This window comes from Poecilia reticulata, chromosome 16 (genome assembly GCF_904066995.2).
Source record: "Poecilia reticulata chromosome 16, P_reticulata-male-v2, whole genome shotgun sequence".
Classification (NCBI taxonomy): Eukaryota; Metazoa; Chordata; class Actinopteri; order Cyprinodontiformes; family Poeciliidae; genus Poecilia; species Poecilia reticulata.
In genome coordinates, this window is record NC_088845.1 from 27,415,977 (window position 1) to 27,442,723 (window position 26,747).

Sequence of the window (26,747 nt, forward strand, 5' to 3'; positions counted from 1 at the left end):
TTAAAAGTTCAGCTGAATTATCTCTTAGGAAATGTTGATGGCAAATAAAAATGTTTTCATCATACCTTCTCCTGTGCCAGCTGTTCTTTAAGAGTTTTGGTGTCGGTGATGGGCGTGGCCTGGATCTTCTCCTGCCTTTGCTTGGCGTCGGCGATCCAGCGCATGAGCCAGTCGTAGCTCTCGCGATAGTAACCAAGCTGTCGGCCGAGCTGCTCCAGCTCTCTCTGGCGAAGGTCAATCTGTGTGAACACGGCTTTCCAGCGGTCCTGGAGGCTAGTGGTCAGCTGGCGATAGTGGTCAAGCTCAATGTCCCGCTCGGTGTGAACGCGGGACATCTTGTCGCTGACGGCGGAGGCTTTCTTCAGCTCCTCCTCCATGGAGTCGAACACCGGCTGCTCGCTCTCAGCCTCGCCCCGCATGTTCTGTCAATCGTAGCAAAACAATCCGTTCAGTTCAAATAGCAAAAATTCAAAAGTTAAATATTACAGTAGATTGGATAGAAGTTTCTGCTGCTATGCTATGTGTTGTAAAAATATTAAACAGAATTTCTTTAGGAAGTGTTAACGTTAGGGTTCCAAGAAATCTCCATTTCAAAATTTGATGCTTTTCCAGACTCAAATTCCTCAATTTGTTGGGTAGTTTTTCTAAAACTAGGGAAGTTTGAACTCAAATCTTTTAGTTTTCACTAAAAGTATGTTCTGAGGATCATTATTTAACGTGATCTGTTATTAAAAAAAATGACAAATATGTATTTCAGAGCATCTAGAGGCCAAAAAGCTGTCAACTGTGATATTTCTTATGATCTGGCAGTGACTTAAAAAAAAATCAAATGATCAATTATTTGGACAAAATTTTAATTTCAGAAGTTAAATAAAGTCAATATAAACAGCCCTTCACTGTTCTGAAATGCAATGATTTTTTTGTAGCTTTTAGGTAATAAGACAGGTCTATGTTATTTTTTCTGTATTCCTACCCAGACTAATAACATGTTAAAATCCACTTCTTCTTTTTAGACAGTTCAAGACTGTAATTTTGTTTTAGCCATTAAAAATGATAATAAAAATCTGAATAGTTTATTTACCTTCAGCTTGGATCGTTGGGTCTCCACCTCCGTGACGTCACTGGGTACAGCCTGAACCTCTCGCAGACAGTCCTCATACTGCTTCAGCACTCCCTCCGCTCCCTGGGTGTTCCGGATCACCATGTCTACAGTCTTCAGCCTGAAGAGACGAGACGCGCAAAATAAGTCCGTGAAGAACAGAGGGCAAAATGTCATAGTCTTTCTTCAGTGTGGCTAAAGAATAATTAAAAAAACAACCATACTTCTCAAGATAGACGGAGGAGAGCATGTAGACGTGGTCCATCTTCTGCACGGTAACATCCAGTTCGGACCGCAGAACAGGTGCCGAGGCCGGCTGCTGGGGGGACGCCAGCACCTGCTGGGTTTTCACAGACACCTTGTCCAGGTCCTTCTTAAGACCCTCCAGTTCTCCCTGGACTTTCTGTGGACCAAAGAAAGACCAGAGGTAACAACATTAAAATAGATATAAAGGAATACAAGAGACTTTTAAATTTCAGTCAGCTTTTAAATTTTCTCTATGCCTAATATCTAAATTAAAGAATAAAATAAAAAGAAACAAAACATATATTTTTGTTATTTATTTGATTAGGACTGTGATTGATTTGCGGCGATGTAAAAATACAAGAATTAGCACAACAGCTAAATTTCATCCTTTGTCGTTAGATTTGACAAACTTAACTCTTTAAGAAACATTAAATTAATCAGTACGGAGATTTGGTGGTTATTAGTTATTGTGTATGAGCAGAGATGAAAACATCTGTGGTGGAACTGCAGCCAGCGGCTCCATAATCTCTGCAATTTCCACAGAATTTCATTAAAAAATGAAAAATATTTGTTTCTTTTTTTTTTCCCTCATGTGTTCTGCATTTAAACACAGATTTCAGTGGAAATTAGAACAGCAAAACTTCTCTCTCCTATTTATTAATCATTTCTGCTCGGCTTTTTGCCGACCACACATTTCTGACACGTTTCTTTGTCCTAACTTTGTTTGAGTGTCGTGGGTTTTCTGCGGGTTTACCTGCTGATCTGTCCGCTTCTGGATGCATTCCTTCAGCGGCTCCTTGTCCAGCGGTTTGCGGATGCGACTCACAGTCTGAGACTCGCAGTTCTCGATGCGCAGACGCAGATCCTTGATCTCAGAGATGTAGTTCTTGCACAGAGTCTCGTCCTGTTGGCCTGCACGGACGCATTTGAATTCAGAGAGACCAGAAAGTAAACGGAGAACAAATTTAGCCTTTAAAAAAAAAAAAAAAATCAAAACAAAAATTTATTTTACGAAGCATGTTGATGTATTCTGAGAGATTCGGTTAATTTAGTCTAACAATCTTTTTATTGTGCTGCGTTTTCACATGTAAGCCAATAATTCATGCGGTTTTTGTGTGTTAAGTCTCTGAAACACACTTATCTATATCACACACACTATGTTGCATGTATCAAAAACTGTACATACAGTACCTTACAAAAGGTGAAATATTCATACCTCTGATTTTTTGTTAAATTAGAACCACAAGGCTCAATGCGTTTTATTGTGATTTTAACTGACTGAAGAACATAAATTATCACCTAAGTGTTAAGAAAGGCAACAAATACATGGTTATTAAGCTTTTTTATTATCTAAATTATATTATTGTAGTTCTGCATGTTTGTTTAAAGTCAAGCTAGGAAGATTAATTTAATCTTATTCTCAACCTAATCATTAGGAAGATATATTTATTTTCTAGTTCTTGGGAGCTCCACTAATTTCTGATGCCGCCCTGGGCAACCGCCCATGTCACCCAATATCAAAAACCGCGGTAACACTTTATTTGAAGGGGGGTGAATAAGAATCAAATCAAATCAAATCTTCCTTAATCAAGCATGTTTGTACAGATGGTGACTTAGATCTTCCTGGGAAAGTCCTGAGCTGCAAAACCAAACTATGTGTTAATTTAGTTTCTGTGTCTCCCCTCTGTCTGAATTCACATCCTGCTGTGAAGATAGGATGTGGATTTCAGCCCCTCCATTCCTGTTCACACCTTTCTCTCCCCTGCTAATAAAAGAGACAAACAAACTGAAGGTTTTCAGAACACATGGTGAGCTGCTAGGAGGAGCAGTTCACTGTGTCTTCTCCTTCTGCAGAAGTTTGGTTAAAAACTCATATACGTTGTCTGTGGTTCTCTTTTTTTTATGTAGGTTTAAGAAAATACCTAACAAGTTATGTCATGTTTATGACAGTGTCATGACAGTCTTATTCACCCCCCTTCAAATAAAGTGTTACCAAAACCGCCACCGTATGCAAGTTTTCAAAAAGAAAATGTTTACTGTCTGAAGCTAAACATGTCTGAAGATACTTAGATTTTCAGATTTTTATAATCAGGAAGGTCTAAAGGAAACCATTTTGTTTAAAACTTTAATTTAGAAACTTTATATTGATTTTGCATGGCACTTAAGTGCGACTAGGTGACAGTCGCTCATCCAGCCGAGCGGTCTGTGTAATTTGTGGATGTGAAACTTCAAGCTCTTGCATGAAGATGTGCACACGCTGGCTGGTGACGCAACCCTAACCAATACTTTCTGGAAAGTATTGGTTAGAAAACTGGAAACGCTTAGAGGTATGAGTACTTCTGGAAGGCATTGTACACCTGCGTGAGAAAAAGCACTACATAGTGATCGCAGCATGTGAAATGCACATGGTGTGGCAGCCTGTGAGCCAAAACAACATGCTGTAAACGCGACACTCATCTACATGCTAACACTTCTGTCTGGTCATCCATCGAAAACTGGAAAGCATTTAAATCAGCTCGGTTTGCAGCAGCTTTGTCTAAGCCTTGCATCACTCACCTTTCAGCCTAACAACCTGAAATTCTCCTGAAAGGTGAATTGACAATTTTGTTTGTTTTTTGATTTTTTTTTCACTGTAGAAGTGTTGCATAAAATCCACAGATTTCCTCGTTTCTCTGAAAGCAAAGCTAGTTTTACCTTTCTCCATGGAGCGGAGCAGGTTATCAAAATGCTGGCTGACTTTGTTGTAGTCGTCCTCCACCTGCATGCGGTCGTCGGGGCGGAAAAGCTGGGAGTCCTGGCTGTCCCGCATGAAGTCTTGATAGTGGGCCTCCAGGTTTCTCATGACCAGTCGGTACTCTTCTGGTTTCATGGTTTTTAACTGCAGATATATAAAAAAAAAACAGATGTGATTTCTGATAAAATAATCCTAATAATCAAATTTTCCAGTTTTGTGTGTAAAGTTGTATCTATCTGGATGGTTGATTAATCTTTATTTGCTTGTGTTGTAGTGAACTGACTTTTGAGAGAAGAGGTGGACATGTTCATTTTAAACTGTAAATGAATTAAGTAAACAAAAAAAAAACAATATTCCATTTATTATGAACTATGGCTCAATACCCTGGGCGGCATCCCATTAGTGGGTGGAAGAAACACCCAAAACGAAAAAAAAAAAATCAAATGTGCTATGAGTGAGATTTGTACTGCTTATTTGCTTATTCCCTCAATTGATAGAGTTCTCAGTGTTGTGATTAGAGCAAAAAACAGCGCTAACGTTAGCATCCGAGCCACAGCTTCAGATTTGTAGCTGAACAAAAACCCATTTAAAGGTTTAAATTAGAATCTGTACGCTTTTTCGAAATGTAACATGATCTGAAACACTAAAAAATTAAAATTTTTGAGTTGATTCGATCAAAAATTACTATCAAAAAAAGTTAAAACCTACCATGGCGATGTTCCAGGAGCGTATCTGTGTGAAATCTCTGGTCAGGTACTGCCATGACAGCAGACTCTTCAAGTTAATGTGAAGCATCTGCCACATGGAGGTCATCTGCTGGAGATTTGAATCCAGACTAAAGCAGGGGTAGACATAAAAATGAGGTTAAATATAAGCAGCAAAGAGGCATCCTTCAAAAAATTTCTCTTGTCTGCTTCTGGTTTTATTGTTTTTGTTTTGTTTTGTTTTTTTACCTCGTCACGCAGTCTACTGCCTCCTTATTGACCGGAGGGACAAGGAAGCAGACAGAAGGAACCACTGCTTCATTTCCGGAGCGGTTTAACACTTTCCACTTGAAGGGCTGGGAGTTGTTGAGCAGGGCACACTCTTCTCCTTTATGGACCGTGATCTGAACCACATTAAATCAGGCTGATTAAAGTTCTGATGTGGTGATACGTCTGAACCTGAGGCTCGAATCTGGGTTGAAGAATCTCACCTCCTGCTGCTTGAAGTCACAGACAGCTTGAATAGGCGTCTTTCCCTTAATGGGGGTGGTGGGATTACGGGGTTTCAGCTGGATGATGGACCTGGACCTCTTGTTCAGTCCATTGAGCAAAGTCTGAAATTCATTCATCTGCTCCTTTTCCTCCTGTTTGGAACAGAAAACACAAAATAAAAGACTCTGTGTCTATTCGTTTTCCTCCATCAATCATTTTGTGAAGTATCCATGACTCATGAGCATCAGCGTATTCTCACCACGGCATCCTGCAGCAGATCCTCCAGGCGCGTGGCGGTCGTAGAGCGGTCGCAGCTGTATTTCTTCTTCATGCTCTCTTGCATCTTCTTCATCTTGTCCTGCGCTTCCTTTACATCAGCGAAGAACTGCGACGACAGGAGACGGCACGACGGTCACAAACTTCACGAGAACACAGCTGGAGTCTGATTTAAGACCGTGGTGATTGATTACATTTCTTCCCCACCTGGTAATAAGCCGTGTTTTCTTTAAGATGAGCTTCGACGCAGCAGCACAGCTGCAGGATCCAGCTCCACTGAGTCTGCAGAGCAGCTGTGAAGGCCTGGTAAGACATTATGATGACAGCTTGTTAGCTTGGACAACATTTTCTTTAACTTTATTCAACCTGCACTGAAAAATCACAACATCTTACCAAGCATTTTCGTTTAGTTTCTGGTGCAAATGTCTTAGTATACTTCAAATAAGACAAAACTAACCCTCAAGAGATGATTTAAGGGTAAATTATTCCTTTATATTGATAAAAATGTTCAGGTTTCATTTCATATAAAACATGTTATAAGTGAAAAAAGTTAACTAGGACACAAACTAGTACTTTTCATCAACATTAAGGAGTAACTGACTTTAAAAAGTGACTATACCTTGCTGAAAAGTTACTTGTAGTTAGTTTCTTTTTTTTATTTTTTACAGACGTCTAAGAGTATTTTTGATCAAATATACTCTAGACAAGCAACTGAAGTTACAGCTATTTTTATCTTGCTTGTTGTAAGCAGAAAACAGCATAAAACAGTTTCCAGCATGTTGTCAGCACCTCTACAGTCTTCTTCCCGGGATGTCCGTCTCTAATCAGTTTCTCTCCCATAGCCTGGATGTCGTTAACCTTCTTCTCTCTTTGCTCCAGCTCTCGCATCAGGCCCTTGTAAACGTCCAAAACACGCAGTTAAAAGGATTTACTTCTACACCGAATTAGATTCACGATTATTTTTTCGATTTCCACTTACGGAGTAGTTTTCTTTCTTCACCGTCATGTTGGTGTTTCTGTCGCTCCAGTCGTAGTTGACCTCTTCCTCTTCCTTGTCGTTCAGCCACATCAGCTCTTTGGTTGCTGAGACGACAAAGGCGTGCAGAGAGTCCAGGTTCCTCAGGCGGGACTTGGAGGAGTTCTGGGACAAAAAAAAGATGGTGGGTTTGAGTAAGTTTAGAAATAAATCTGGATGTAATAATAAAAAAAAAATCTGTTTAAAATAAGCTATTCACCAGCAGTTTGCCGTACTGAAGGTCCAGTTTCCCCAGGTATTCTCTGTATGTCCCTTTGCTGACCGGTGATAACTGACTCTGCAGTGCAGGAAAATGAAAAAAAAAAAAATCTGATGAGACACAGGGTACGTGTGAAAAACCGATTAAGGTCACCTTAAGCATTCAGTACCTCGTCGGACTTGGCCCGTTCGATCTTGGACTTGAAGTCCTCCACGGTCTGATGCAGACCTCTGTGGCTGCCCAGCTGGGACTCCACAGAGGGCAGATCTGACCCCCACTCCGACTTATCGATGCGCCGCTGGTTCTCTTCCACCCAGGCCAGAAGATCTTGGACGTAGCGCAGCGTCACGTCGTCCAGCTCCGGCCGCACCTTGGCGCTGCTCTGCTGCAGGGTCTGCATGGGCTGGACCTTAACCGCGGACGCCTTCAGGCGCAGGTTGTAGTCGCTGCGCAAGTTCACCAGCCGCTCGTGGATACGGTAAACTCTGAGAAAGTTTAAAGAAAAGGTGTTAACTGTTAGTGAACCAAGCTGAATTGACTCGATTTTTCTTCAAAGGGGAGGAGTGATGTAAGTCACCTGCGGTACATCTGTTCCGCCTGAGGGTGGCGCCCATCCTTGAGCATCTGGACATCGTTAAAGAGCAGGCGGATGGTGCTTTCCGCCTTGTCCAGCTCCCTGTCCACCTCTGCCGTGTGCTGAGCTGGTTTCCCAGCGTTCAGCAGAGCGATGTCCTGAATGGGAAGAGAGGAAACAGAAACTTGAATCATCAGCTCTTCAACACAAGTGTTTTTGTTTTTTTTTCCTTCGCATAAACAAACATATTCTGTTTTCCTAAGCTCTATGGTTTCTAAACAATGAATCAACTACTTGAAGTATTTGGCAAACAGCAAAATGACTTCGGCATGATCCGATTGTCATGTGGTCAGACTATTTTTCGTCTACTGTTTTTTTTTTCCCCCACTAAGTTGTAAAACACACAAACCTTCTGCAGGAGGCCGTCCAGATGACTGAGATGTTCGTCACACAACCCAGACTCCATTGATACTTTGCTGAAAATCCTCTGCAGCCTCTCCAGTCTGGATCAGATCACAATAGTACAATATAAGAAAAACAAAAAAACTGTGAAACAACATTTTATGATGTTTGGGAGTCATGAAGTTACAATAAAGCTAACTATGCCTGATTACAAACTATCATCTGACCTCCTCTGTGATTAGACTGAATTAAATCCGTTTCTTTTTTTAGTCGCAGCAGCTAGACAACAACATGAGAAAAGCGGGTCTTTCATTAAAATACCTGATGCCGGGAAGTAAGTGGCAACAACATTCTTTTGAGACAATAATCGTCGAAGCAAACAAGATAATTTAGCAACAGCGAAGTTATAAATCAAACTTAATTTAAGTCTTTCAGTCTTTCTCCCAGACGTCTTATCGCTGTTTCCAAACCAAATAACGTAGCAAAGACCTTTTATGAACTCTGCTTATTCGGTATGGTTCACTGTTTGTTCTCCAATCTAATGGGATGTGGGGGGACTAATGCGGTTAGAGGTCAACTTTATAAACTTGAAGGTCCTTGCTCCCCCCCTCCGTATACTATAAAAACATATAAAGTCTGAAAACTTTTGGTGCAGAGCAATTTTAAAACATTAACTTACAGACTAGGTTGTAGGTGTGTCACAATCACCAATTTGGACGATAGATTGTCCCAGAAGTTATTACTATAAACAATAATATTATTTTTTTGAGAACATTTTTAAGTATCTTGGCAATGGAGAACTTAAAAATACCTAAATATTTCTTTATAGCTTTTTGTTTCAGGGTGCCACTCCTTGATAAACCTTCTGAAGGCGCTGGTGTATCTTTAGTCTAATTTCACTTCCTTCCATTCTGTTCCGATTTGGTATTTCTATTCTCTCTCCTGTAGACGTACAACGTGACTCTCTAACCTCTCAAACTCAATCCTGAGCAGTCGTTCTCTCTCTAGTATGGCCACGTGAAGTCGCCCCCACTCCTTCTCCACGTCGATGGGGTGGTAGCCGGGCGGCACCTTAACCTGACCAGAGTGAACTGCACTCTGTGGAAAAGTAGGCATTATATTATCATATTCATGGATAAAACGCTGTGTGTAGAACAGACTAGAGTGGAATAAACTCATAATAACTGGCTTACCTCAAAGGTCTGGTAGATGTGTTTGGAGTGGTTCTTGTCGGACTCCTTCGCCGGCAGCTCCGCCTCCTTGAATTTCAAGAATTGGCGCCAAATAAGCTGAAAAAGACAATTTTACAATTAGCAACTTCTATATTTTTTCTTCCATTTATCACGTTTTTGTTCTTTTTCCCCTAAAGACATTTATGTTTTCAATTTCAATTGTATTTACATAGTGCCAATTCGCATCAAATGTCGTCTCAAGGCACTTTTCAAAAAATTATTTCAGTTCAATCAGACATTCATTTCAATTGATTCTAGTTATCAAACAGTACAGTAAGCTCAGTTATTTACTTAAAAAAGTATCTTTAAAAGGTTTTATCCAAGGAAAACATATTCAGAGAATGATACTTTTATGTTTTATTCAAACGGGGGATGTTTTTTTCGCAGAGATGGAGTCATAAACAAAGTGAAGTGCTTCCTGACCTTTGACCTTATCTAGATTTCAACTTTTGAACTTCAATAAGAGAATCCGTGTTTCAGACGCTGTTTAAATCGACACCCCGCTTTACAGAATTCGCTTTTCTTGATTCCATGCTGGTTGTGTTGTTAAATTGTTCCACCGTTCTCCAATGAAAGTGCCTAAATCCAGATGAGTAAATCAAACACATCACATGCAGCTCCTGGCCTCTTCTGAAAGGACGTGCTCCCATGACTGGTGTAAATTCAATTAAACTTATAACAGAGTCACGTCAATTCACAATCTTTAAAGAGGGGCCAAAAAAACCCTGCCCAGCATGCCGTCAGTGTGTGGGCTGCTTTTAAAGCACCTTCCACTACTAAAAATCTATCACTTTGAATGAAGCCTGATAATAAATGAACTCCTGACACAAAATAATCCTTTTGTTCAGCTGTGCTGACAAGGGAGTGGCGGGGTTGGGGATGAAATTAAAGATTTTAGCTGTATTTACTCAACACTCGTTCTGCCCCACCCACAACACAATACCTCAACTACAGCTGTCTTTATCCGAACCTCATTTATGTGCGTTTGATCCAACAATGGACGGTTGCCAAAACTATCCTCACCCCCATTCTCAATTATTACGCACAAGTTCTTCAAAATTGTCTAAACGTGAAGCTTTCCGGAACAGTCGGTGGGGTTTGGGGCTCACCTCTATCTCCTCGTAGCTGCCGGGGAATTTCCTCTCCTCGAAGATGGTGACATGGTGGCGGATCCACTGGAGCAGGAGGGTCACCAGCTCGTAATATTCCTGCCAGCGCAGCTCCAGGTCCTGCGGCCAGCACAGCAGAGAGGCGGCATGAGAGTTTGACAACAGCGAACAGGACGGCTCTTATGCTGCTGAGAGTCCATTTTGGGTCACTAACACACCACCCTGAATTCAATTAGGTGGCAACAAGCCACGTCTTGTGTTGAGGGGAGGAGGCCGGCGAAGGGGGAGACAATGGGAAGAGACTCAAGGCAGCAGATTTTTAAAAAACTTTCTCAGATCGAATGTTTGTTTTTGCTGTCAAAATTGTCCTTTAGCTAAAAGCATTTTAGAGCTGGATTTCTGTTTGAACTAGTAAAAGGGTTGTGCACCAATTGAAGTATTCTGGCTGATCACTGATTCTTAAAAAACCTGACCTGCAGATTCTGATTTTGACCGATGCAGACTTTTTTTTTTGTCGATAAGTCGATAAATATAAAAGTCGATAAATATTGCGACAAAGTTGCTAAGTTGGCAACAGTAAAGTGACTATTGTTAAAAGCTCACATGCAGTCAGCCCTCTGCAATGGCAGAACAAGAGAGAGTGGCTGATTTTCAGAGCTTTTGAGGAAATACATGAGATCCATGGATATGATTGGTTTCACAAGTAGGCATCGGCCGTTTGCCGATTTCCAAAAATTAAGGTAATCGCGGCCAGCCGACTTATCTGTTCACTCCTAAAATGTACAAAACCTTTTAAAAAGCATTTTTGGCTTTTTTATGTATACATATTACAACCATAAACTTCAATCTAAGATATTGTGTATGCAATTTACATGACTTTTTTTATTGTTATCGACTAATACAGGTGTGTACATAGGTGTTGTTCAGTGAATGCCTCAGAGTTTCTAAGAGAACAGAAGTGAACGAACATTATCAAAAACACCAGGAAAACAGCATACACGTGAAAAAGAAAGTTGAAAATAATGGTCAACCTTTTATCCGCAAATGGAATAAAAGTTTAGGTTGGCCACCAACCTAAACTTACAGGCCATACAAGGAAAGGATTAATCGGAGAAGCAGCCAAGAGGCTCATGGTAACTAGAAAAACCACAGGATTTCAAAGCTCAGGTGGAAAAGTCAGTTGAAAGGATAACTACTGGCCCTGCATCACACAAGTCTTGTTTTTAGGGAAAAGAGGCAGGCAGAAGCACATCTCTGGTAGAATGTGCTCCAGTAAATTTCTGGCCTATATGCAAAAACATTTGTGAGGCACATCAGCATCATGTATGTTAGATGAAGCAAAACACCTTCTTTTTTGATGTTTTACATGAATTCCTAATAAAATATAATGAAGATTGTGGTTGTAAAAAAGACTAAATGTGAAAAAGTTGAAAGGGTATAAAAAGCTTTAGTGAAGTACTGTAAAGGAAAAATGATCAATCATCTCCATTAATCAGCCAATAGTTTCATGGAAAGCATATTTCAAAGTGTTTGCTGACATTCATGGTCCGCTTACATTCGCTCTGGCGCCATCATGGACATCGATTCTTGGCATGACGTCATACAGAGATGAAACGTAAGTGATGATGGACTTCTCGTCGGGATGCGGGACATCGACATCTGAAAGGTCAGGAGCAACACTATGTTTGACGGCGTTCAACAACAGACGCTGCTCTTTGGGTGAAAATGGAAGCCGGCGTGTTGGTCGTACCTTCGGGGTCCAGGAGGCGGGTCACTCCCAGGTCTCTTTCGGCCACGGTAAAGGCCTGCTCCAGGTTTTCCAAGTTGGTCTGTCGGTACACTTTGCCCATGTCGATGAGTCTGGGGCTGGTGAACAGAAAAAAAGAAGAGATTTTTCTATCACTGACAAATCTCGAGAAATACAACATTTTGATTTATTACACACCACCTCATTGTGATGCAACTTCATTGAGAGAATTAAGCCATGTAGCAAATGCAAAATCCATTACACATCTAACTACTCCTTCAAATAGCATTCCAGTGAACATGGCAACTGCGCATCGATTGCCGTGCGATTGCGCTTTAAATGCATTTGCGAATCTTTTGGCATAAGAGTTGTTTAAGACTGTGCGCCCATGGCTACATGCTGTAAAAACAGCCCACCTGTTCTCTTTCTGAGAACCCTACGTGAGCACCTGCCTTTTTTTGTCCTCTGGCTGTTTGACTCTCCCTGGCACATGTCAAAGCATCTATAGATGGAATGTAATTTAGTGAGCAGCTAACAGAATCAGAGCTGACACATTTCTCAGTCAGCGACCAGCCACAGCTTGACTGCACCAGGAGACAAAAGTTCAAGACTCTCGAGTGCAGAGGAGGATGATTGAATGCATCGCATAACCTCACCCTTACCTTTACGCGTCCCCAGGTAACAACCCCGCAGCTTTAAACAACAATGATATATGCCTACACTGTACTCTTTTTAAACCTTTAACGTTAAATTTGCAAATACACATATACTGGGAACAAAAGCAGATTGAAACTCATACGGCTCTCTGATGCGTAGCGTGGAGTGGCCAGCGATTTGTCCGTACACAGTAGCGGCCGGGTCCACGTGGTGGACTTCTCTGACAGAATACTGTTTGGTAGGTCTGGAGGAGCGGCTCAAGCTCGGGGCCATTCGTCCTTTTTCTTGAAAGCTCTGACTCCTCCATCTTTGGTTGCGTTCTTCGCTGCCGGAGCGGGCCCCTGAGCTGTGGGAACCCCGTCCAGAGTCCCAGGAGGACTCCTCCGACGGGATGTCGTCGCACAACATGACCACCCGAGTATCGTCCACATCGCCGACGGATCCTGACACCCCTCGGAAGAAGCCAGAGCGCCCCTTCCTCTGCTTAGACTTCTTTTTCAGACTGAGCATGTTAATAATCTGCAGGCTGTTCCTCAATCAAAAAGACTGTAGAGAAGAGGATCTAGTTACAGCTGCATGTACTCCGTGCAAAAAAAAAAATCCCCTACAATAGGTTTGGTCATTGCTCAAAAATCCATCCTGTATTGTCCCAGGTGTCCATGGTTTTCTGAAAGTCCTCTTGAATCTTCTGAAAAAGGTTCCTACTGGCCCAGTCGAGTCACTGCTCTTAAGTTTCAGTTCAACGATGTGAACCTTGACCTCAGCAGATCTCCAGGTTGGACTCTTGGACATAAAGTCAAGAGAATCTTCAGTGCCGCAGCGGTATTACTGACTTCTGCCTCAAATCAGATCGGCGGCACAGGTTTCAGAGCACTCTACAGTTACGCCCATACACCACACCCCTGGCCTTTATGAAAAGCAGCAAAGAGCGTCTAATACAGAAAAGAAAAAACCTAAAGGTTGGTTTAATCTTCAGGAAACTTGCCCCTGCAGGTATACTTTCCGTTCAAATTGTAAACGCTCGGCAGAAACAAAAACATCCATCTCATGTAATCCCGCTTCTCTCCCCCGTTTGCGCACAGATTCACTGTAAAATCCTCCTGAGAAAAAAAGACGCGCATTCACCTCCCAGGATGTAAACACGCAAAGCAACCTCCATTTAAGTCTGACAAAAAGTCAACAACACCTACACATGAGTCACCTTACTTAAGGTACGACAACAAGAACTCTGGATTTTTAGTAAAACCCTGTTTTACTTTTTTTAAATTCAGGGTTATTAACAGAACACCAAAGGCGGTGGAGAATTACTCACTGCCAAGATCCCCAGCTATTACCTAAGCCCTCAAGGCTTAAACACTTACACCCATATTTCATTAAGGCAGCAGGGGACTAAGCAGTCTCAAGTGCAGTAACAAGAGATGGATCACAAGGAGACATTTGGAAAGTAAAACCAGAACACCTATTTTACAGCTCGCCATTTCCATTTCAGCAGGAGTGCATAACATAAAGCAGACCATCTACTGCTAAAGCGGCAGCGCTAACCGTCTGTCCTAACCATGCACTGACCTCGGCGTAGCCAGGTCACAATTATTATGCCTGAATTATTGAAGGAGTAAACCTCTTGTTGAGATTGAAGAAGGGAGCAGGTTTTAACCGGCAACAGGAAGAGTAATCTGACATCTGAAAGCGTTCCAAGCACTCCCTCCTGCCGAACTGCCCTCAGTATTAAATTAAACTAAAGTGTGATGAGATGCTCCTGTTGATTTGTCAGTTTTCTAATGCCACAGGGTACATTTATTAAGCCTAAACCAAGAGGGAGCGTGCTGGTGCAGCGATCTGCAGCAGACTTTCCTGTCTGTGCTTGCACCACATCTCAATCGAACGAGATGGTTGGTATTAAGTCAGGGATCAGCTTTCCACACTCACTAGTGCTTATGGATGACGGCGTTGAAGAGCTTGCCGTCCCTCCAGCTGGTGGTGAAGTTGTCGCAGCGGATGCCCTGGTAGCCGTCCGTCATCCTCTGGGACCAGAGCAGCAGCTTCTCCTTGGCGGTCATGTCTTCCGACTGGCCGTTCACCTGAATGTCTGAGATCTGACGTCAGGCATGCAGAAAAAATAAATAATTTTAAGTCTATAGAAAAGGGAGAGATTTGGGATAATGTGTGTAAAGGAATAAATATAGTAATTAGTGGAAACCAAAAGATCCAATTACATGGAACTACCGACCACCACCAGAGTTGATTTTGTTTTGTCGATTTTGTCGACAGGATTGTCATTGTTCATCATCACCTCTGGGAATTATGGGTTTATATACAAATAATATGTTTATTAGAATCAGAAGATTTACAACAAAAAAAAGCTTAAGATAAATATGTTCTGAAATTATTTTGGAGTTCCCCCCCCCCACATTTTTACCAAACTGAAACAAAACGAGGTTGAAACTATAACTATTTGTTTACAGAACTTTTGAGGATTTCTGCTTGGTCTGTTGTGACTCTGTCTGTCTCTGGAATCCAGATTAGTTTACATTTGGGGACTTTGGGCATAGAAAAGATTACTGAGCTGGCAGTGAGTCTCCGAGTCCATCAGAAGTATTTACAAAGAAAATAAATAAAATTCTTCACAGAAGATGATTTTAATATAATTTGGCGTGCCCACCTGCCTAATTTGCTACCGTTCATCTTTTCTTCTTTATTTCATAAATGATTGGATTAAATACTCCAATTATTATTTAATTCCTGGGTGGTTTCATTTCTCTATGACTAACCAGAAAAAACATCCTGGCTGCCTCCCGTTATTCACTATTGTATAAAAGCATAAAGAAGCCGTATCAACTGGACGCAGCTGATGGAATCACTAAATAATCACATTGGCTTGTATATCACCTGTCCTTTATTTTGTGAAATGTAAACCTGAACTGAGCTTTCAGTGGGTGGTGGAACGCTACCAGATAGGTAAGGCTGAAGCCCAGGGATTTCTGCCTGGCAGCACAGGAAAGGTTACAATAGCTCCTGCACATTTGGGGTGTGGACTGGCAGAGAAGTAAGCCAACAATTAGGATACTCCATGTGACTCATGCTCCCACTGGGGGGAAAAAAGGGAGAGTGACTAATGCCGGCACACCCTGTTTCCTTCAACAGTTGCGATTCAGCAAAGTTAGTCTGTGTTACTTCATGGAATATGGGAAGAGTGAATGTGTCTTGATGAGAAGGCAAAGTCCCCCACTGATTGGTTCCAAGGAGATGGAGAAGCAGCAGCAGCTCAGATCCCAGAGAGACAGGGTAAGAGTAATAATAAAAATGGAACATAACACTGACAGATGAGGAGACCTGGAAGTGGAGGATGATGGTCCATATTAACCCCAGCGTCAGCTTGGGGTTCCCGTCCGCTATGTCGTCATTTCTGATGTTCACCAGCTTGACCTGTTGAAACACAATGGACACGGTCATTCGAATGGCCGCCGGCCGTGACGTCAGGCACAGCGAAGCAGCTCATGTAAGCATCGTACCTGCCGGTGTTTCAGGAAGTCCAGTGCTATCTGTACATTCTGGAGTTTGTGGAAGCGCATCCGGCCTTTCTCTCTGGGCTGGAAAGGAGCAAGAAACCACAGAGAGAAGAAATGAGTTGCATCAGCAAAATAAGTCAGATTAATGGTAAAACGAGTATAACGATCAACAAAAAATGATGAGATAATGCAAAGTTAAATAAAATATCAAGTAAAAAAAATAGGAGGTAACCACAGATTCCTTGTCCTTACTGTAATCTATTTTTTTCTGTTTTTCCATGAGTAAGTCACAAAGTGGATGAATGGATTTAGCTACCCCAGAATGGGTTAGTTCATTCCACATAATCTAGTGGTTTTACCTACTTTTGGTAAATTAGTTTAAAGCTCCAGACTGTGCATTATGTATTAGAGTAGTGATGTATTGCTGAATAAAGACAATCACTTAATTTAAATAAATAAAAAATAAAAAAAACATTTCAGTTTTCCTAGAAATGCACTGAAAATTTAGCCAGTGATCGGAACTGGACGATTTTCAGTTTCACTGGTCTTGACCAGAAAATCTTTGACTGATCTGCGATGGCACCAAATAAGAGTAATCAGGTTGTACTGTTAATAATACTCTTCAAAGTGGAAGCATTTGCTGAGGGGAAAAAACTCAAATTGAGATATTCAAACTAAAGTCAAAGAAAAGCAGGACAATATTTAAAAGAAACCTGTATTTTCTAGGACATGTCTGAAGTTCGGTTAGGCTGTGGGTAAGTGAAGGAGAGACTTTCAGACAGTAGCAGGCAGGCAGAATGTTTTGCAGGATGGCTGATTGGAAGGTGTTGAGAGACTGTTGGAAAACTCAGGTTAAGGTCAGGGGAGCACCGATTGCAGTTTTCTAGCCGGTTACGGATCTCTTAAAAACACTGACCTGACGATTCCGAATTTAGCCAATGGCAATTTTTTTTGTCTGAAAATTTGTCACATTTAGCATTGAAGTCGCTGTGCTGACAACAGTGGGGTGACTATTGTTAACTGCACAAGTGGCCCGGTGAGTATATCTGTCAATCAGCCCACAGCAGAGCAAAAAGAGACAGTGGCTAATTTTCATACATTTGCAGAGGTAGATAAAATAGCTAGATATGACGCGTTTTCTATGTAAGTATCAGCCGATCACAGATCAACAAAATTTAATGGAATCTCAGCCAATCTATCTCAGCCGGTCAATTTATAAGGTAAGATTGAGGTTGTATAATATCTTGTACAACAAGACTAAAGGTTATTTTATACCTTTGACTATCGCCAACATATAATTAGCCCGATTAAGGTCGACTCTCTAAACCTATTTGTACTGCGACTGTGGTCTCACACAGCATTGTCATGTTGACGAATTTGCTAAAACCACTTATGGAAGGCCAATGCTTTACAAAAATCAGGGTTCGGTATATTTACCATCAGTACATGTTTAACCCCTCCCCATCAGCGACATACTGAAAAGCCAATGAAAGGAACTTAAGAGATCCACAGGAGGACACGTTTCCATAGTGGAGTTCTATGGATGCCATGCAACAGCCAACTCAGTGACACAGAGCAGGTGAAAACATAACAGGGGGACAAACCGTAAGTTCCAAAGCCACTCACCAGCCGAACGCTCCTGACCATGTCTTTCTCCCTCGGCTAGCAAGCGAAATGTGACGGAAAGCAGGCGAAGGCCAAACAGCAAAGATCAGAACAGAGATTAAAGGGAAGGACAATGGAAGAAGGAGAAGAAGAAGAAGTAGGGACAGGTGGAAGGGGTGTAGAATAGAACTGTGGATCATATTGGAGAACTTTTCACAGACGTACACACAGACCAGAGCGGTGCTATTAACATGTCACAGTTTTGAAGGCATTCAGAAGATGGGCAGAGCTGGAGCAGATGTTAGTAGCAATGAAGTACAGCAGCTGTAAGCAGAGAAACTGTACAGATCTGAAGCTCAAGGCAAAAAATAATAATAAAAGAAAGAAAAAAAACTGCCTGTTTCTGGATTTAATCCAAAAACATATCAAAAGATTAATCGAAACAAAATAGGTAAAATATAGAAAATAAGAGGCATTCGCAAATCTACAAATGGTTCTTTATCATCTGATAGATGACGGATTTGTGGTGATTTGTTCCCAGAGGGCACAAATCCCAGATTAAAAAAGTGCCTCCTATGTAATAAATCAGGATTAAATTAAATTGTGAAGCATTGCTGAGCTAAAAAAGATGCAGCACTCAAGCACAATTTTCTTTTTGGCAGCGTCTCAATGCAAACACTGAAAACTTACCAGAGTTTCTCCGGAGAGGACCTCCAACAACGAGATCAGGTTATGTCCATCCCGAAGATCTTCATACAGATCTGACACTTGACGCTGTGCCTGCCGGGGAGAAATAGAACAAAAAGAGAAAGTGTCACAAGGCTATGCAAACACAGAGAACTAGCTTAAGCTGCTGTCAAGCTTCTGCTCAATTTGCCAGCAGTGAGGTTCCTGTCTCCTCTACGAAATATGTGTAATATTTATTGTGTGATAGAAGGAGTCACTACCCTGCCAATAAATTCACTTCTTTGACATACACTCTAGCTGCACTGTTCAATATTAGACGACATTGTGAACATGTCAATGCTACATTTTTGTATGAATGGAATTTTTCCACACATCCTACAAAACCTTTTCGATTCTGGTTTACCAGGAGGTCACATTACACTGTATGAGTTACATAGAGCCTTATCCACGTTCAGTTGTTTGGAATACACTTTATTTACACGGACTTTATAAATTGTTCAGTGTGTTTGACACTTGATACTGTTTTTGACTCAAAGAAGGGGGGGGGGGGGCAAAGAAAAAAACAAAACAAAAAGAAAAGTAAAGCAGCAGCAACAGTATCTAGCAGTGCTTCGTGACTAGCACACCTCAACACAGGTTAGGAATGCATAGCCTTCAGGAGCCAAGCCTGACTGCAGCTCCAGATGCTAGCAGCTGCCAACGCTCAAAAAATTTGTCTGATTCTAAACAAAACAGAAGTCCACCTTAAGTGGTAAAAAGGTGAACCGCAACCAAAACAAACCATTTTGACAACATTTAGAAGAAATTAACAGTAGGTATTTGTCAAAACTAACTGTTAGTTACTAACAGTTTGTGGTACAGCTGCAACCGGGAAGTGAGCCAACACAGCAAAAAAACAACAACAAAAAAACAAAAACGTGACTGTGCCAGGAAAATGTATCTTTGGAACCAGGGGGGTGAAAGTTTGGGGAGGGGTGTCCTTTCATACCAGACAGACACTGAAACACACAGTCTTATTTCAGCATGCTATCACCTACCTCTGCCCTCCCAGGCTTAGTGAAGACAGACCATGAAATGCAAAGAAAGTTATAAGTTAGAGACAGAGCAACAGAGCTATCTAAAGAGCTAGATAGATAATCCCTGCTAAACGCAGTATGGCCACTAGGGGTCACTGTTTACACAATCATTGAGTATACTTTATATTACTGTGAATATGCACATTTTTACTGCTTTTTAAAATAATCCAACCAAACAGAAATATTTTATAAAACTATAACTGAATATGAGATCAGATGCAAAAAAAAACACACTTCATATATAGCAGCTTGTATTTTGGGGAAAAGTATGTATGACTCCAGTATGTAATAAAGAATCATCTATCACCACCTGGTAATTACAGCCCTCTGTTCTGAAGCCCCTGTAAATGTATATCCAGGAGATTACCTGAACATTTAGTGCTGAAAGATAGCAGGCTGTTTTACAAACTGCACTGTTTGTCAGAACTTATCTGTAAAACCTCTAAGTTAGAAAGTCTTTGTATCTCTTTATGGTCTGATTCACCTCGTTTCATATGGGTTTTTTTTCTTAAGATAAAGACTCCACCTTTTTCACTCCACCATAGCTTTCTATTATTTTTACGTTCTGTTCGGACCTGAAAAGCCCAGGAGGAGTCTGCACAGAAACATTTTCACTTTCTGCAGCTGCGCCAACATTCCAGGCTTCCCTGGTGCAAGTTGAAGAGATTTACTGAGCAGGGAACAACACTCTGCAGCCTTTTACAGCTTTTCACAAACAAGGTAGGTTCTAGTCTGTTGCTCTTCAAGCAGACTATTAAGTCATTAAATCAGTTTAACCTCAGCGAGGGGTCTTTAAAGTTAACACTTTCCATACCACATTCCACCATGTCTTTTTTTCAGTGTTTGACCTTCTATTTACTCCACATGGCATCTTGTGAGGTTGTGAGAGTCTCCTGGTATGACGACACTGAGGGAAGATTCCATGTTTTTTTCGGCATCACTGTCTTTACACAGGAAGATCTAGAAAAACATCTTTTATCTTGTAGTTACTCTTTTTTAAAAACAGAGAAGGAACTATTTGAATTTGTCGATTCAAAGCAGCGTTACCCAAGCAGGAGCGATGGGTTCTCCACCTTTCCAAATCATGACTTTCTGGTCATGGTGTGGACTTTTTTTGTGATCAAAAGTATTTTTACAAACAGCTAAATGCATATTAGCACTCGCTCACCCAAATGACTGACAGTGTACAGCACAATGTTGTTATAGTTTCTACCGAGCTGGAGAAAAGTCCTGCAACTTGAACCCTCTCGCTGGTATTTCATTAAAAGGATGTTAAGAACAGAATGAGCGAAGGTTTTATCAGACTTTTTTTCTTTATCTCCCTATGTGAATACTTACAAAATTCTCAGTATGTGCCACTGAGCTTAAACCGGGTATGATGGTAACTAGGATACCAGACCCAGGAGTCTGGGCAGCACATGTGCTACTGTGAGCTTCAATCATGAGCTTTTAGGGTGAGAACAGAATCCGCCTTTGCAGCGGTAGTTAACTGAGACCAGATGTGTTTGACCCACCATCCAACATTCACAGAGAACAGCAAGAGAAACAAAGAAATAGTCCAAAATTAGCTCTCCTACAGTCATCACCGACCGTGCCAGAGGTGCTCATTCATGGAAAAAGTCCTCCCGTTTTCCTTTGGATTCATTCTAAGCAAATGAATGACCCAATGTCTGTGAGCTGAACACAGCATGGAGACACAAAGCTGTGAATGTACTGCTGCCAGTGGGAGTTCCCTGAAATTAAGGTGAACCAAGCAATATTTTAACTGCTCTGAGGGAGGGCCTGCGTGTCAAAAAGGCTAGAGTTTCAACCCCAATGAAGGGTTCCAGGGTACGGCGTAGGGTCTCCCTCGATTCCTTTCGACTCGTTCTCTTTCTGTGAATGAATGGTTCCCTGGTGGGCTTTCAGACCACAGGGTGGGAATAGAATGAGGTAGGTGATTGATCGGAGGCGGATGGAAGGTTTACACAGCTCCTCAGCTGATGACAGGCCTGAGTCCTAGTGAGCCTCGCCATGATGGTAAAATGCGAGTGTCTGAGTGAGAGACAAAGGCTGACTACTCAGCCTGTATTTATACAAGTAGGAGGAAGGACGTTGGCAGCATTATTTACAGAGGATGTTTATGATGAACGGGTGAGAGATGAAGTAGATGAAATGTAAGACCTCTCTCCACTGTTCAAAGGAGACCTGGTGAGACTGCTGAGTCTGCTCTTTAGCTTAGTTGGTACATCATTCATAAAAATGATCAATTTGGCCAAGTAATAATCAGTTCTAATGAGAAAGCCTATTTAAAATCATGTTGGATCATCATTTACACAACTGGAATGTGAGTGAAATTGGTCAATTTTCAGGAGTCATCAGCCCTCACCATAGTAACCAGCCGGTCAGAAACTAAAAAGTATTATCTTTTTCTGATCAGCAAACATAAATCTCCATAACTACAACACTAATCAGTGTTAGAGTGGTTGCTTGGAGAAGAAGAAAACAAGATGGCTATTTTCTGCATCAATGAGACTCAGAAAAGGAAGTCAGGGAGAAGTAATAGAAAGAGAGATAGACATCTCAACAGATAACAGGATGGCTGGATATATTACAGTTGCTCTAATTTATCTGTATGAGCCTGATCCTACATAGACCGCTGTCTTAGTTATGCTAGTCATGCTAAACACTATACAAGATGCCAATCTCTAAATTTTTTCAAATTAAAAGTACATTTTGTCAGAGAGTCACTGCTCTCTCAATAAAGTGTGTTACCTGTATAAATATCGAAAATCGGTATTGGCAGATACTGGAGCTGTACAAAAATCAGAAATTGGCCACAAAATTCTGATCAATCCGCCTCCATCACACAACATTACTATGCTAGTTGACATACAGTAAACACCAAACCCGGGATGTTCACCTGTATTGGAAACTACAGCAAGACGATGTCTTTCATGAAACTTGAACGGCCACAGTTTATAGCGAGGCTAAATTCCTCCTTAATGAACATGATTGAATGCAAATGTGAGCAAAAATGTGTCATTTAATGTGTGTTTAGTCCCTAAAAGGAGAGGATGGTCTTACCTTTATCAAATGCTTGTTAACCCATTTTGTGAAGGTTTTCTTCTGTACCCGATCTCGTTCATCTGGAACACAGAGACACCGTGGGTCATCCATCAGAAATAAACAACACAAATCTGGAAAGCCAAACATATTTATACTGAAGATTTCTGGTATGGGCCCTTTGGTTTAGCATGCATGTACTTAACAAATAAAGTGTAGCTTCAAACCTGTACACACACGCGGAACCTAGAACTTTTTGCCATGGGACGTTTAAAAAAAGGTTGCACATTAGTTTTAAGGTTAAACGTAACCGAACTCATTACAAAATAACAGATAATACCAGCTTTGTTACAACTTACTCAAATTTTCCAATTTTGTCTTCACTACTTATGTCAATGCTAATCTACAAACATCAAAATTGGTGATGCATAATTCCCATTCTGCATGTGAAAGTTGAGGTATGTATGGAACTCCCTTTATTTTTGTGCATCCTTACACCCCCTGGCTGTAGCAGGCATTTTGCAAGTATCATTCCACTGTGAGAGTTGTGCAGATTTACCATAGCACTATTACACAACAAACACACCAGAGACACAGAACTCTCTTGCTGGGTGGAAAAAGTACTTCTGCGTACGCCACCATCTGACTCAGGCTACATCGCAGCACGTTCACCCCCATTTGTTCAGAACAAGCTCATGTTTCACTTAGTGACATCACTGCAAGAAAACCAAAACAAACCCGAAGATGAAAAGATTTCCAAGTCGAGGCGTTCAGGTGAGCGCAAGGATTCTCTGTGGGGTTGGGACTTGGCATGAAAACTATTAGCGGGAGCAGTTTTTTTCCCCAACAAGAAAGAACAAGACGTAGGTGCCGAACACACCCATTAACACAACAAACATGTACATTTTCATTTGGTGTTGTGATGTTCAAGGGGGAGGAAAAGAAATAAAGAAAACCACAAGGTGTGTTTCTGCGACTTTCAGTTATGGGAATGCGTCTGTTTCTGGCTCTCTGACAGATCAGTTAAAACTTTTAACCAAGCAGATTTAATCATCTTTGACAAAAAAAAAAAGCACAAACCAGCTAGCTTGAGGAACTACCACTCGATGTCTCTCTAAGGGACGCTCGTTTAGCGACGATTAAGTCAATTTCATTCGAATGACGACACAACACAAAGTCCACTCAGCGTTATCAGTGTAAGAGTGTGACCCGAGTGCCTTCACACACCGACACACCCAGCAATGAAAGCGAAGAACACTGATTCAACACAAACAGAAAAATTGACACCCACAGGCTACATTAGCTTTTATCCTCCCCTACACTGGCAAGACAACAAATATGAATGTTTAATGTGAATGTTTAATTTTCTTCCAGGAAATTCTGGTTCATTCCCAATTAGAGCTAGAACCTTATTTTATTTTCAAAACAATATGAACGGAGGAAATGTATGTGACCTCAGTGGTTCAACTTCCTGTCAAGGAGGGGGAAAAATGTCATCTCAAAAGGAAATGTGAGGGCAAAACCCCTCTCAACCCTACCACAATATCGTTGGTTAATTGTCAGTTCAAAGGCTGAAAAATTAGATATTTTTTAATAAAATGAAAAATAATTGCAAGTGAATATAAAACTGTTTTTTTAATCAACAAACATCAGTTTGCCGTTAAATGTTCTTTTTTTGAGCTTAATAAATTCTTAAGCTAGATTTGATGCATTCAAATCAAATCGATCAAAGAACCTCCATTGTTTTTTACTCTTAATTTATTATATTCAGTGGATGTCCCAGAAAACTGGACATCAGTATTGGTCTAGTAAAAGCCTGGTCGGTGCATATCTGCCTTATTTAAGTAAACTGTATTATAAAAGCTTATAGAGGCTGAGTAACCTTCAGGCATCACATAAAAGCATATAATATATAAACATGAATCACTGAGGTGAAAGAGTCAACACTTGGATGAAAGTCGTTAAGTACAAAAAGGTAACATGATTGGAGATATGAAATGCATTTTTTCTGTTTTTACAGTAGACAGTCACAACGTTTATAAAAAAAATAAAAGAAGTGGAAGTGTCTTCATGTAAATATAGCTCATTAATCATTTTGACTACAATAGAAGATAAATAGACTGTTGCTATAGTGACTGACATCCAAACATACTCATGAAACAAGGGAAATTGTGATTAAGTTTTGCTTTGGTGACAAGACAGGAAGCTGCTGGTGAAATAAGGAGGGAGTATCCTGTTCCTTTTTAAAAATTTAAGTCACTCTGCCACAGTTCATAAAATAAAATCCTATAATATATTCATATCCACTGAAAAAAAAGTCTGCTAGAAGGCTACAAGCTCCTGTGAAAGAGTTTCTAATGAGCAACAAGTGAAACAGTCGTCTGATATAAAGTTCTCCAACCTGAACTCTGCTTTTCCTTCTTCCCATTAAAACAACCCAAACCTTTATTCCTGCCCAGCAGCTCTTCAGATACTTTTAAAGTAATGGATCAAGATCGAGGCTTGCAATTGAGAGGAGCCGTACTGGTACCTTTCCTCCCGTCCGTAGCCTTCAGCATCCCTTGGTAGTACCCATCATCTGAGCCCATCCTGTCTCTCCCCAGACTGTCAGTGGAGAAATTCCTGTACTTCTGCTGCTGAGAGTTCATCGTCATTGTCTGTCGGCTCACAAAATAATATTCCTAATGACAGAAAAGGTCCGTGGCGAGCCTCCTTCTCGACGGGAACCTCTGCGTTTCTTGCTTCTATCTTTGGCCCTGTCGGTTTGCTCCAGTGTGTGCAAGTCCTGTGGCCAGAATCCACTAAGCTCTTCACAAACCTATGATTTCTCTGCCTTTCTATCCTCTGCTAACCTCCTCGCTCCCTCATTGGCTCGGCCCTTCTTTTTTCCTTCATGTTTTTTTTTTCTCTCTCTCTTTTTTTTCTTCCCCTTTCTTCCACTGTGTTGTGCCTTCAGGCTACGGAGTCTGGGCCTGCCCTGCTGAGTGAAGTACTGTGTGCTCAGTGACGTTAGCGTGCGGAGGACACGGGGGGTTGGACTCTGGACACGCCCCTTCCTGTTGCATTGCGCCGAACATGAAGGGAGCGACGGGTAAGGCCGAGGTGTGGTAACCTAAGCGTCCTATCACTTTATGGCTTGCGCAAGAAAACTAAGGCGCAGAAGGTAATAAAGTCATGCTGCTGATGGGTTTATTATGGCTTTGAGTACATTAAATGACAGATGAACGAAGAAAGTTGAGAAATAGATTTCTCACATGCTTACTACAGAGGCACACACTGATCTCTGGTTACTCATCTCTTATTCATGGCATTCCTCAGGCATTTCCAATAAGAAGCTCGCTACCGTTAGGAAGAAGGGAAGAGCAGAGGGCTGAGCTCGATTTGGGAGTGGCTGTTACATTTTCTAAACTGCGATGCATGAAATCAGCCCTGACATGCAAGAAAAAGAGCCTCGGATGGGTGTTTTTATACTGTTTGTGATTTGACTGCAGTTCCTCGAGTGCATGTAAACAAAACACTCATCAGAAATGCGAGTTTGTTATTAATTGTTAAATCTAGATGATGTTCTGGTTCATATGAGATGAAAACCGACCTTTGGCCTTCATGCAACCATCCCTATGTTAAATCATGGTGATTCACCAAGGACAGGAAGTTAGTCAGAGTTGATAGGCAGATGATTGAGCTAAATATGGGTAATACTGAAAGGAAAACCTAAAAGAGGCTGCAAAAGGTTTGAGATCTGGTTAGATCATCAAAATGACAACCACAAACTGAACTGAACTTATTGTTTGTTTGTCACTATAAACATGTACGAGATTAAAGAGACAGACAAGAGCTGCCATTTAACGGTTGATGTCAAAACACACTTGTGTCGGAAGTCCCTAGTCAAAGTCCAGTCCTAATTTCGATTGAGAATTTGTGACAAGACTTAAGAAAAAAAAAAAAAAAAGAAAAAAAAAGCCATGTTGACTATCTAATATGGTTTGACTTGCAGCTGTGATTGCAGCGAATAGTGGGGTTTACAAGGTATGCCATGTTGGTGGCTGTGCTGGTCTATAACTAAGATCCTAATAAAAACAGACTCAGGTCTGTGGTTGTGACGTAGCAAAAACCAGCAAACGCTAAAGAAGTATGAAAGCTTTCGCAAAGCGCTGTCGATCTTCTGGATTATCATCTGGCTTAGGTATGAAGTCGTCTTCTGGGAAAGCAAAATCAATAAAAGATGCAAAAAAAAGAAGAAAAAAACTATTACATGGAGTACTTTTGACAGATCAAATTTATGAGAAATCTATAATATTTAAGAGTTGCTTGAAAGAAGCAA

At 41.1% G+C, this 26,747-nt stretch overlaps 1 protein-coding gene across 17 annotated transcripts in view; it reads right to left on the reverse strand.

The window, feature by feature from the left end:
* plecb (plectin b) overlaps positions 1-26,747 on the reverse strand; it is a 130,207-nt gene that overhangs the window by 17,610 nt on the left and 85,850 nt on the right. For 3 of the 17 annotated variants that reach the window (XM_008431959.3, XM_008431951.3, XM_008431977.3), the window contains 29 exons: positions 22,448-22,509; positions 19,343-19,357; positions 18,309-18,398; positions 17,640-17,675; positions 16,017-16,094; positions 15,826-15,930; positions 14,434-14,600; positions 11,854-11,969; positions 11,659-11,762; positions 10,104-10,223; positions 8,956-9,051; positions 8,733-8,860; positions 7,770-7,863; positions 7,364-7,518; positions 6,956-7,271; positions 6,787-6,864; positions 6,531-6,692; positions 6,341-6,445; positions 5,759-5,854; positions 5,535-5,660; positions 5,275-5,427; positions 5,033-5,187; positions 4,788-4,914; positions 4,040-4,223; positions 3,902-3,928; positions 2,100-2,257; positions 1,324-1,502; positions 1,082-1,220; positions 66-422 (listed from right to left, as the gene is read on the reverse strand). In XM_008431959.3, the coding sequence (XP_008430181.1) occupies positions 66-422; positions 1,082-1,220; positions 1,324-1,502; positions 2,100-2,257; positions 3,902-3,928; positions 4,040-4,223; positions 4,788-4,914; positions 5,033-5,187; positions 5,275-5,427; positions 5,535-5,660; positions 5,759-5,854; positions 6,341-6,445; positions 6,531-6,692; positions 6,787-6,864; positions 6,956-7,271; positions 7,364-7,518; positions 7,770-7,863; positions 8,733-8,860; positions 8,956-9,051; positions 10,104-10,223; positions 11,659-11,762; positions 11,854-11,969; positions 14,434-14,600; positions 15,826-15,930; positions 16,017-16,094; positions 17,640-17,675; positions 18,309-18,398; positions 19,343-19,357; positions 22,448-22,509 (3,728 nt within the window). Of the gene's footprint in view, positions 1-65; positions 423-1,081; positions 1,221-1,323; positions 1,503-2,099; positions 2,258-3,901; positions 3,929-4,039; positions 4,224-4,787; positions 4,915-5,032; positions 5,188-5,274; positions 5,428-5,534; positions 5,661-5,758; positions 5,855-6,340; positions 6,446-6,530; positions 6,693-6,786; positions 6,865-6,955; positions 7,272-7,363; positions 7,519-7,769; positions 7,864-8,732; positions 8,861-8,955; positions 9,052-10,103; positions 10,224-11,658; positions 11,763-11,853; positions 11,970-14,433; positions 14,601-15,825; positions 15,931-16,016; positions 16,095-17,639; positions 17,676-18,308; positions 18,399-19,342; positions 19,358-22,447; positions 22,510-24,956; positions 25,317-26,747 lie in introns of those variants that run through there. The other 14 variants (XM_008431966.3, XM_081617054.1, XM_008431958.3 and 11 more) reach the window with 10 other exon arrangements.